At 55.7% G+C, this 11,890-nt stretch overlaps 1 protein-coding gene across 2 annotated transcripts; it reads left to right on the top strand.

Moving 5' to 3' along the window:
* The first annotated feature begins 220 nt into the window (after positions 1-220).
* On the top strand, positions 221-6,876 carry KCNS1 (potassium voltage-gated channel modifier subfamily S member 1). Of its 2 annotated transcripts, XM_032838593.1 has the most exons (4): positions 221-257; positions 1,150-1,207; positions 2,506-3,536; positions 6,003-6,876. In XM_032838593.1, the coding sequence occupies exons 3-4, from the start codon at positions 2,511-2,513 to the stop codon at positions 6,471-6,473; spliced, it is 1,497 nt and encodes a 498-aa protein (XP_032694484.1). In that variant the 5' UTR covers positions 221-257; positions 1,150-1,207; positions 2,506-2,510; the 3' UTR covers positions 6,474-6,876. The 2 variants fall into 2 exon arrangements, with proteins under 2 accessions (XP_032694484.1, XP_032694483.1); XM_032838592.1 differs by lacking the exons at positions 221-257; positions 1,150-1,207 and adding an exon at positions 1,217-1,255 and having other exon boundaries at positions 2,508-3,536.
* The last annotated feature ends 5,014 nt before the right edge of the window (positions 6,877-11,890 follow it).

The following is an 11,890-nucleotide window of genomic DNA, read 5'->3' on the forward strand; positions in this document are numbered from 1 at the left end:
TCAGGAATAGAAATCACCGCCTCCGGCAGCCCGCGGTCTCCCTCCCTCTCTCCCCCGGCAGCGATCGATGTGGCCTCCGCTGCGGGGGACAGAGGAAGACAGGGAAGGACGGGGCGGCGGGGCCTCCGGCAGCAGCGACGCTCCGCGGGGCAGCAGGGACAGTGACGAGCCCGACCGGCCAGCGGCTCCCCGGCCTCAGCGGCTTCACTTTCCGGGACAGACGCGCCCAGCGGGTGCGCCCGGGAGGGGCCTCGCAGGTAAGGAACATCCCTCGGGAGGGGCGTGGCCCGGGAAGGGGCGGGGGCTGCAGAGTGGGCGGAGGGGGCCGCCGGGGTTCCGGTCCCGCGCCCCCTTGGGGAGACCACCCCTCCCACACCCAGGGGGGAGCCCTGTGGGGCGGCCAAGCTCTCGGGTCTGTCCTGTTGGTTCATCCGTTAAATGGGATTAGAAAACCTCCCTGGCAGGGTTGTCTAGGCATTAACCCTAGTAAAGTGTGTATGGAGCCCGGCGAGGGAACCAGTACATAGTAGGTGCTCCAAGGACGTGTGTGGAGAGAGCCTTGAATGGGAAAGCCTAGTTTCCAACCTAAACTGTGCCCTGGACTAGGTGGGTGAGGCTGAGCAGCTCATTTAATCTTTCTTACTGATATTCAGATTCTTGTTGGGGAAGGTTTGTTGAATTAATTACCCCAATAGAGCAGGAGGGTGAGATCCAGAAAGAGAAAGGGATTTGTCCACAGTCATGCTGCTAATAGGTGATGCAACTGGGTCAGAAGTTTCATCTTTTGACGCCAGGTGCAGTGGAAGAGGTGGGAGCGGAGCTGCATCCCGTCTGTGTCCCAGGTACTCACAGTGCACGGATTCTGTACCAGGGGCCACTGTCCTGCCCATAAACATCCTACCCTAGTTAATACTCATGCCCTCTCAAGGAAAGTGTGATGTCCCCCATTTTACAGATGGGGAAACTGAAGCTCAGAATGGATCCTCTTGAGGGTCAACAGTAAGTTGCAGACTCAGAATTTGAACCCAGGTCTGACCAGAAGAAAGTGCAAAGGACTGACATTTATTGAGCACCTACTGTGTTCTAGGGGCTTCACACACACACTCACAGTAACCTTCCACCCCAAGTGCTATTCTCCCTGTTCTATAGATAGAAGAGCCAAAGCTCAGAGTGAGAGGAGCCTGGCCTGAGGACACAGAAGTGACAGAGCTGAGGACACGACCCTTATCCTGACCAGCTTAACTCCAAGCCTAGGGTAAGTGAAGGAAGGGCACCTCACCTGACTCGCTGCCAGGCACGGGGCCAACCGCTTGATGTACATCCAATCCCCTGTCCACCCTGGGAAGCAGGCATCACTGACGGGATGGTGCAGATGGGATTACCCAGGATCAGGAAGTGAGTCACTAGCCCTCAGCTCCGCCAGAGCTTGGAGACGTGGGCAGTGGAAGGATCTAACATTTTCTGGTATCAGAAAGGCAGAGCACTTGCCACAAGCTACTTTAGTCCTCCAGCCTGCCTTGGGGGTAGGTGCTTTTGTCTGCAGTGTGCATTGTGTAGGAAACCAAGACCTGGAGAAAAACACCTTCCTTGAGGCCCTGGGTGCATCAGCGAGTGGAGATAAACCCCGGGGTTTGGCTGACTCAGGGCAACAGTGAAACAGATGGATAATTTACTGAACCCCTTCAGGCCCCATAAACACAATAGTTCGTTTAATCTTTTAACCACACTTGAAGGTGGCTATATTTATCTCGACTTGACAGAAGATCAGGGAGGTGACATGACTTGCCTTTGGTCACAGAATAAAGTCAGTGTTACATCTGATTGACTCCACGGATGCCTTAAATGGTCTAAGCCCATGGCTCTCAAATTTGACCATGCATCAGAGTCACCCTCCACACTTGTTAAAACACAGACTGCGGAACTCCATCCTGAGTTTCGGATTCACTAAGTCTAGAGCCAGCTGATAATTTGCAGCTTTGACAAATTCCCAGGTGGCATGATGCTGCCAGTGGAGGGGACACACTTTTAAGAATAACGGGTCTCTACTGATGCTCCCAACCCCCCTTGGGTGGTTCGCATTACTACCCTCATTTTGCAGAGGAGAAAACTGAGGATCAGAGTGCTGGTGTGTCCAAGAGCCCACAGTAAAGCCCTGGCATATGACAATCCAAGTTTGGGAAAGGGAGAGAATCCTATATGAGCACCGGCCCCGAGGGGGGTGCCGGGATACCCTACCATTCAGTCATTTTCATAATCCCCTCCCCCAAGATAGATCTCAGCATTTTTTCTGTGCAAATGAAATGGGGGTGGGAAGACTCCATGATTTGGCCAAAGATCCTCGGTCGGGCAGTAAGGGGCAGTCAAACCCGAGCCTGAATTTTGAGAGCAGAGGGTACTTGACACCTCCTGTGCGCCTGCCGCACACCAGAGCGGTGGAGGGGACAGGGGGGTTAAGCCCCGGCCTCCCCGGGGGCCCTCCCGCAGCACTCCTGTCCCGGTGTCCGCAGGCCATGGTGAGCGAGTCCCCGGGACCCGGCGCCCGCGTGCCCTGGCGGCGGAGCGACGAGGCGCTGCGCGTGAACGTGGGCGGCGTGCGGCGGCGGCTGAGCGCACGCGCACTGGCGCGCTTCCCTGGCACGCGGCTGGGCCGCCTGCAGGCGGCGGCGTCCGAGGAGCAGGCGCGGCGCCTGTGCGACGACTACGACGCGGCGGCGCGCGAGTTCTACTTCGACCGGCACCCGGGCTTCTTTCTGGGCCTCCTGCACTTCTACCGCACCGGCCGCCTGCACGTGCTTGACGAGCTGTGCGTCTTCGCCTTCGGGCAGGAGGCCGACTACTGGGGCCTGGGCGAGAGCGCGCTGGCCGCCTGCTGTCGCGCGCGCTACCTGGAGCGGCGCGTGGCGCGGCCGCGCGACTGGGACGAGGACAGCGACACGCCGAGCAGCGTGGACCCGTGCCCCGACGAGATCTCCGACGTGCAGCGCGAGCTGGCGCGCTATGGGGCCGCGCGCTGCGGCCGCCTGCGCCGGCGCCTGTGGCTCACCATGGAGAACCCCGGCTACTCCCTGCCCAGCAAGCTCTTCAGCTGCGTCTCCATCGGCGTGGTGCTGGCCTCCATCGCCGCCATGTGCATCCACAGCCTGCCCGAGTACCAGGCTCGCGAGGCGGCGGCCGCTGTGGCCGCGGTGGCCGCGGGTCGCAGCCCGGACGGCGTGCGCGACGACCCGGTGCTGCGGCACCTCGAGTACTTCTGCATCGCCTGGTTCAGCTTCGAGGTGTCGTCGCGGCTGCTGCTGGCGCCCAGCACGCGCAACTTCTTCTGCCACCCGCTCAACCTCATTGACATCGTGTCGGTGCTGCCCTTCTATCTCACGCTGCTGGCCGGCGTGGCACTCGGCAACCGGCGCGGCGCGAGCGGCGAGGACCTCGGTGACCTGGGCAAGGTGGTGCAGGTGTTCCGCCTCATGCGCATCTTCCGCGTGCTCAAGCTGGCGCGCCACTCCACGGGGCTGCGCTCGCTGGGCGCCACGCTCAAGGTAGGGACCCTGGAGCTGGAGAGCGGGGCGGCGCTGCGGGGCAGGGGGATCCGAGGGTGACCAAAGGGCAAGTTAGCAGGTGAACTTCAAGGTGCGCGGTGTCCAGGCACACAGTGAACCCAGGCGACACCCTCTGTGCCAGGCACAGGGCTGGACGCCGGGTGTACATTTCCCATCCCCTCTGCCCTTCCCAACAGCTCTTTCCCGGGGTGAAAACTGAAAGCCAAGGCAGAGCTTTGCTTTTCTTTTTTTAAAAAGAAAAAAAAAAAACCCTCTAGACAGAGGTCACTTTTGGTCTGTCAAACATCAGATAATACATAGTGCAGAAATTTGCAAAGCAGGATGTTAACTGGCTTCTCTGCTGAGCCTTTCTTCTGGCCTTATCCGGGGGCACAGATATGGTAGGTCACCCTTGACAGGCCAAGTCCAGCAGCAGCCCCAGAACTAACACTGAGTGCTAATTCCGTGCCAGTTTTACATCCACTGTCGGTGTCATTCCCAGGACAACTTCCTCAGGAAGATGTGGTTATTTATTTCCTTCCAGGAGCTGAAGAACCTGAGGTCGGAAAGTTGGCTTTCTAAAACCTGGTTGCAATTTACTGAGCACCCTTCTGGTGCCAGGCCCTGCCCTGGGGGGTGTGTCACTGCTCTGGCCAGCTTAACCTTGAAGGGGTGAACTCAGCCTGGTGTGGGGACAGAGGAAATTTGAACAGTTTGGGAAGAGGCCTGGAGAGCGAAAGGATGATCACCGGGAGGGGACACGGGAGGAGGGGTGCCCATTGATGAGGTTGAAGAGGTGCGTGGGACGGGAGGGACCGTGGACTCTTGGTGCAGGATTTTGAACTTTGTCCCAGGGTAATAGGAGGGGTTCCAGCTGGGGCCAGGAGTATTGTCACCACATAGCAGATATGGAAACTGAGGCTCTGGGAGGTGACAGGACTTGTCAGAGATCCCTCAGTAAGTTGCAGAGCCCAGGGAAGAATCCAGCTGTGCCTGACTCCAGTGCCTCCTGCTCCTTCTCCTACATCTCTAGGCAGCCCCCCTAAGGATCTCGAGGAAAGCACCCTCCCCCCTGACTTTGTAAATCCTTTTTCATGCCCTCATGGCAAGGCAGCCAGGATGCTGGTACAGGCAGGCTGATGTGAGGAGAATTTGGGGGGCAGTGGGCAGGAACAAGGACTTCCATTAGCCCCATCCCTGAACTCATTATCTCTCCAGGGAAGATCCCTTCACCCCAGAGCTCTGCCTTGCCTCCAGCCATGCAGGGAGCCAGGGCCCGGTGCCACCAGCTTTTTCTGCAAGGAGGGAGAAGAGCATTGATTGAGGCTGCCAGGGTCCAAGACTCAGGTGTCAGACTCCTGGCTACTCAAAATGAGGCCCCTGACCAGCAGCAGCTTTCTCAGTACCTGGAAGCTGCTAGAAGTGCAGAATTTTTGGCTCTACCCTCGACCCACTCAACTGAGTTCTGCCTTTTAAACAAGATCCCAGCGTGATTCCTCCACACGTTACAGTTTGGGACTAGGAGACTACAATTCTAGACCAGGGGTCTCAGCCCCAGCACAACTGACATTTGGGGAGAGAAACTTCTTGGCTGTGTGTCCGGAGGTGGGGGAAACTGTCCTGTGCATTGTAGGATGTTTGGCGGCATCGCTGGCCTCCTCCCAGTGGATGCTGGCAGCCCAGCTGTCCCAGTTGTGACATTGCCATATGCTGAGGCGCCTGGGTGGCTCAGTTGGTTGAACATCTGCCTTTGGCTCACGTCATGATCCTGGGGTCCCGGGATCGAGTCCCACTTTAGGCTCCTTTCTCCCTCTGCCCCTCCCCTGCACTTGTACTCCCTTTCCCTCAAATAAATAAATAAAATCTTAAAAAAAAAAAAAAAAGGTATTGCCATATGTACCCTGGAGGGCAGATTGCTCTGTTTGAGGACCACTGCGTGACCTCAGGGGCAGAGCACACGTCTGCGGATATACCCACAGGCAGATGCATGCAGTGGGTGGTCTGGGGAGCATATATCCTGTCAGCTTTCTTGAGAGGCAGAGTGTATTTTTGTACTTGTCAGAAAGGAGGTAGACCAGCCAAAAGCACATGAAACCAACCCTTTGCATCTGCAGAATACAGACTGTGGTTCTCCGTTGGTTCTGTTATGGTGTAGAAATCACAAGCTTGTTATTAACTGGCTGGTGCCATCAGTCCCCCCTGCAGTAGAAGAAACCACTGTGGCTTAGCCAGCATCCTGGACAACAGACGTTAGTTCCATGCTCACTCCCAGGGAGCCGGCCGCCTCTTGTGGTTGAAAGAGCTTAGCTTGGAGTCGAGGGACCTAGGTCTTGGCACCAGCTCTACTTTGCTCTTTCATTTTGGACCTGCCACTTCTCTTCTCTGGACCCCAGTTTCCCCCATATGCTCCATACCAGGTCTGTGGACCCACCCACTTCTGACTTGGCTTCCTATACTCTCTTCCAGCACAGCTACCGCGAGGTGGGCATCTTACTGCTGTATCTGGCCGTGGGGGTGTCCGTGTTCTCCGGTGTGGCCTACACAGCTGAGAAGGAGGAGGACGTAGGCTTTGACACCATCCCCGCCTGCTGGTGGTGGGGCACGGTGAGCATGACCACCGTGGGCTACGGGGACGTGGTTCCCGTGACGGTGGCTGGCAAGCTGGCGGCCTCAGGCTGCATCCTGGGGGGCATCCTGGTGGTGGCGCTCCCCATCACCATCATCTTTAACAAGTTCTCTCACTTCTACCGCCGCCAGAAGGCTCTGGAGGCCGCCGTGCGCAACAGCGACCCCCGGGAGTTTGAGGACTTGCAGAGCAGTGTTGACGGGGTGTCTGAGGTGTCTCTGGAGACGTCCCGTGAGACCTCCCAGGAGGGAAGGTCTACAGACCTGGAGGCCCAGGCCCCCCGTGGGCCTCCAGACTCTCAGGTTTGCTAAAGCCAAGGCTTAGTGTCCCCCTTCCCACACCCTACAGTAAGCTGAACCAGCAGTGATCCCTCCCTGCTTATGGCATCCATGGCGGCCTGATGGCTCAGGGCTGCTCACCCACCATGAGGAATGAGTCCCAGAAGCCAGCTCCGTTCCTCCCAAAGTCCCGGGCCAGGATAGTGTTGACCTGTGTTCTTGAGCCTGGAGAACAGCCCAGAGAGCCCCATGCCTGGATCTCCCAGCTCCCCGTGAAGCAGGCATGCGCCAAAGAGAAAGCTGGAAGGCTGCTGACGGTTCCTGAGCACCTACCGCCCGTCGGCCCTAGCCTACTTGGCCCCGTGTCGGAGAATGACGAAACTGACGCCCAGCCAGGTGTCAGGACTTGCCCAAGTGTCACCGAACTAGTGGTGGTGGAGCCAGGTTTGGACTCCAGGCTCACTGCTCTGCCAAGACCGATGTTCCTCGCACGCCATCTTTCTTCTGCCCTCACGGAGTTCGCATGTCCTTCTCCAGGGTTCACGGATCTACAGAGTTGATTCGCTGGGCTCAAACCCTCTCTCCGGGCTAGGGGAAGGACCAGACGGGATTCCGGTGGAGGAGTGCTGCCCCTCAGCTGTGGTTCTCTTCCGGGAACTTCCAACGAGAGTCAGTTCTCAAAGATGAGGGCTGGGAGGGAGGGAGAGGAGCGGTCTCCTTAGCTGGTGGGTAAGGTTTGTCCCGCAGGAGTCCTGCAGCTTCCTGCCAGGGCGGGCTTGATGTGCAGTCTCTGAGGGGGTCCTGGCCTGTCCCATCCTAGGACGTGATGTGTGAAGAGGACATCCCCCTGCCCCATCTCCAGACCTTGGCCCATCTGTCAGGGGGTCACAGTCTGTGCCCCAGAGGAAAGTGAAAGGCAATGGGCAGGGAGTCCCTGACTTAAAGCCAGCTCAACTCTGAAGTGTTGGCGGCAAGGGGCTGCTATGCAGGGACACCTGCGACCCCCGGGCACCCCCAGACTGACTTCGGCATCTCTCTTCTTCCTACCGCGCAGGCTCCAGCCCTGCCTTGACTTACCACCCAGGCAGACGCTTGAGACCTCCACCCCTTTCAGCCAGCTCCAGCCCCCTCATCCCTGCCGGGGGCATCGTATGCTCACCCGCTGAATCCTCGCTACTTGCTGAGAAATTTGGGAGGGAAGGGTTCCCCTAGCCCCGTTCACATCCTGTTCCTAAAACACCCATTTCCATCCCATCGTCGCCTGGCTATGCTTGTCTGTCCCGCCGTGCAGAGCTTCAACAGGGAAGACAGTATCTGGTTGAACCCAGGCTCGTGAGGGGAAGGTAATCCCTGAAACGCTACTCACAGATCAGCTGGCTTGTACAGCGCACTGTGTGCCGGGCCCTGGGGAGGAAGGGGAAACGGCCAGACAGAGGTCTTGCCCTTGAGAAGGTGTAGACAAGACTGACCAGAATACTCTCCCGGTTCTTTCAACCTCTCCCTCCTTATTTCATTCACCCAGCAAATAGCTTTTGGACGATTCACAAGCTGGGGCTTCCCCTGTGGCCTGCAGACGTGTTTTATTTAGCTGAACAATGTCTCTCTCTCTATTTGTTTGTTTGTTTGTTTGTTTAAGATTTTATTTTTAAACAATGTCTACACCCGACGTGGGGCTTGAACTCACAACCCTGAGATCAAGGCTCTAATGACCGAGCCAGCCAGGGGCCGCCTAGTATGTACCTTTATTTCGAATGCCTTTGGGCGAGGCGCATTCTCTCCATTCCCCATAGTGTGCCCCTGAGACACGCACACACACACACCACCACGTCTCAGTCTTGACACACACACCTGCCTCTGATTCACAGACAGCTCAGTAAGTCACGAAATCAGTGGGGAACAAAATACGGACTTCTGTGTCCGTGAGGCTTACAGACGAGGCAGGGAGGTGGATTTAAATCCAGTGACCCCATGAATACGTAATAGTGAGCTGTACCAGGTACAGGGAGCCAGAAGCATGTCACGTAGCAGGGACCATGAACGGGGGTCAGAGAAGACTTTCTCGAGGGCGGGGCACGGAAGTCTCGGAGACTCTCTGGGAGACTTTCTCGATCTCAGCGGTCGTCGCACGGATGAACAGTTAATTAGGCAATAGGGGCTCCAGGAACTGTTTTCAGGCAGAGGGCACGGCATGCGCAGGCCCCATGTGCGGAGGAATCCGGGTCTCTCCAGACTGAGCAGAGGCTGGAGCCGAGGGGCCGCTCGGGACTCCCCGTGTCCACACCGGCCCTCCCGCATGCTCCCCGTGGAACGTCCAGGCCCCACTCTGCCCAGGTCGGGGCACAGAGTGGGGGCGGCTGCCCCCCCGTACCCCCCTTGCCGAACGGCTGAACATATCAAGGAGCCAGATAGCTTCCAGACTTTCTCACCCCACAGACAAGGCCCTGAAGCTAGTGGAGGGCAAGCTCAGGTGAGATTCACCTGGCCTGCATCCCTCACCAGATCCTGGCAGAAAAGCGACCACTCGCTCCCACTCCCAGGTGTGGGAGAAAACCGTTACGCAGCCAAAGAGGCCGGGCCCAGGGACCTGTTTCTGGCTGTACCAGGGCTGGCTGCTGGGCGGTCTTTCCGGGTGAACGGGGAGGGTGAGGGCTACGTAGAGTGACTCCGAATCCGCATTCTCTTGGTCCAGCGGTGGGTTTGGCACAGGTTGGGAGGGAGAGGAATCCAGCTGGAACTAACCGGGTCAAAAGGAGTAATTCATTAGTGAATTCATTAGTGAATTACTGAAGTGATGAGCAACTGCTACCATGAAGGTCTTTGGTTACAAGCAAGAGAAAAGGACTCTGGGACCCCTGGGGGGCACAGCTATTGGACGTCCTACTCTTGGTTTCAGCTCAGGTCGTGATGTCAGGGTCGTGAGATCGAGCCCTGTGTTGGGCTCTGGGCTCAGTGAAGAGTCTCCTGAGGTTTCTGTCTCCCTGTCCCTCTCCCCCTTCCCCTGCTTGTGCTCTCACTCTGTCTCTCTAAAGTGAATAAATAAATCTTAAAAAAAAAATTCTTTTAAAAAAAGAAACTGTCTTATGGAAAAAGAAAGAATTTCCTGGAAGGTGTATGTGTTTCCCGCGGTTGCCATACGGCAGTGCCATAAGCCTGACGGCTTGGAACAGTAGAAATTTCTTCTCTGACTGTTCTGGAGGCCAGAAATCCAAAATCAAAGCGTCAGGAGGGCCACACTCCCTCCGGAGGTTCCAGGGGTGAATCATCTTGCCTCTTCAAGCTTCCGGTGGCTGCCAGTGTTCTTGGCTTATGGCCATGTCTCTCCATTCTCTGCCTCGGTCATGATGTCCCCTTGTCCTCTGTGTGCACCAGTCTCCCAGGGCTTTTCTCTCAGAAGGACCCGAGTGATGACATGGAGGGCCCACCCAGCAGATCCAAGCTGATCTCATCTCCAGACTCTTAAAGTAATCACATCTGCAAAAAAGACCCTTTTTCCAAATAAGGTAACATTTATAGGTTCCAGAGATTAGGGTGTGGACATATCTTTGGGACCACCATTGAGCCCACCACAGAAGGGTATCAGTGGAGTTCACCCAGTCGAAGAAAAAGCTGACTGAGCCGGCCACAGGACATGTAGGAAGGAGAGGAGCTCTGGTGACCTCTGTGTAGGACTCATGAATCCTTTGTTGGGGATACTGCCAGCTAAATGCTCAGCCTTCCATCACTTTCCTCCCCTGTGTCATTCTGCTCACCATTCCCAATCCCAGGGGAGAGCTTGATTTGCGTAGCTTGGGGTACGTGCCTCTTCCTCGGTGGAGATGGAGGGCAGGGCCCCTGCATTGACACTTGCAGCAGACCACATGGGAGGGAAGACCAGTAGTGACCCAAAGAGGTCATGTGACATCACCAAAATAAAGGGGAGGGTTGTTAGGCAAACTAGTAGATGTCCCCTGCATTCCCACCCTTGGCCGCCCAGCACACTTCACGAAGTCGCTCCTTCCCAGACACACGGTTGAGAAAAATGTTTCTAACATCAGGAACCTATCATGTACATGACCCAAAGCATCCTTGGTGCGCTCCAGGCCCCATTAATGTGATTGGATCAGTGTAGTGGATCAGGCTGCTATCTTGTGGAAAAGCACCATCGAAGTCTTGACGGGGCAGGTCTGGCAGGCTAAGATGTTTCTGAGTTGACTAGTAAAGGAAAACTGTTACCTCTTCCAACGAATAGCAAAATGCTTCCAGCGGTTTCTGCTTCTTGGAATGGAACATGAAGCCAACAGATGCCTCTAAACTCCAGGGACTGTCCTGAGGGGCGCGTGTCTGTCCCAGCCGCTGACGTTGGAATTGCCGTTTGATTACAGCAGCCCACTGCCATCCTCCAGGACCAGCCGATTTTGCTCCAGCCAAATGGGGGAAGCAAATGGTGCTTTGATGGGAGTCCTCGCCCTCCAGGGTCTTTGGTTGTCTCTGCAGGCTCCCCAAAGCTGTGGTATTGCTTTGAATTTTCTGTTTCAGAACAGTCGTTCAGTTGGATCTATTGGTCTTTTATGTTATGCCTCCGTGTCAGGGAGCCAATGTGGGGATCTTTTCCAACTATCACTCAGAGATGGGAGATCTAGCTCTCTGTGACAGGGACAAAGGCCAAAATACTGTTTTTCACAGGGTTGGTGGATATAGGGTGGGACTCTCAGACCCAAGAAATTGGTATTAGCTCAAAGTTCTTTATCCAGATCTCCCTGAAAAGTCTGGATGTTTCCCTCTCTTCAGTACCCAGTTAGCGTGGTAAATGGCCACGGGGCCTTTTGGAGAAGGCAAGAAAAATGTTTACATTACACTCGGGGAGTAGCATAGCAGAAACCTTCCCCAAGGGCAAGTCGTGTATCCTTCATTGGAGGGACTTTAGATCAACAAATGAATTCAAGCCTAGGTGTTAGGTGATGATCGATTTTTGTTTTGTTTTGCTTTGCTTTGTTTTGCTTTGTTTCTTATGTTTTACTGGTTATACAGTTAAGTCAGAATGGTGGTCAGTTTTACCTTCTCAGGGTCCTACAGTAGAGAACCTGCCTCACTCAGAACCTGCTAAATATTATGATGACCGTTTTCACTTAATTTCTGAGGCACCTAAATGCCAACACCTGATCCCCCACACCTCTGCATTCTTCCTTCCCTTGGAGGTCAGGGAACCCTTCAATAAGCCCACCTGATGACTTTCCTCAAAGCAAAGTTGAAGTTTCTGGGTCCAGTGAGGTACACAGAGGGAAGGAGGCACAGAGTAAATCCAATCCAGCATTCCTATCTTCAGAAATCTCTGAATCCCTTTCTCTCTATGATGTCAAGGGATTTGGGGCCTTTACATTTCATTTCACACGGGCCAGCATTTGGTCCAAGTTTGGTTTAGTCAACCCAGCAATGGTCAGAACCCAGCCAGCTCCCGGAGCTAGCGCCGCGAA

Source organism: Lontra canadensis, unplaced genomic scaffold (genome assembly GCF_010015895.1).
Source record: "Lontra canadensis isolate GAN:19392208 unplaced genomic scaffold, GSC_riverotter_1.0 scaffold105, whole genome shotgun sequence".
NCBI classification, from domain to species: domain Eukaryota; kingdom Metazoa; phylum Chordata; class Mammalia; order Carnivora; family Mustelidae; genus Lontra; species Lontra canadensis.

Bases quoted from the DNA above. Each gene is read 5' to 3' on its own strand.
- KCNS1 (XM_032838593.1), top strand. From the start codon at position 2,511: ATGGTGAGCGAGTCCCCGGGACCCGGCGCCCGCGTGCCCTGGCGGCGG. The intron at 3,537-6,002 runs GTAGGGACCCTG...ACTCTCTTCCAG, and splicing joins CGCTGGGCGCCACGCTCAAG to CACAGCTACCGCGAGGTGGG.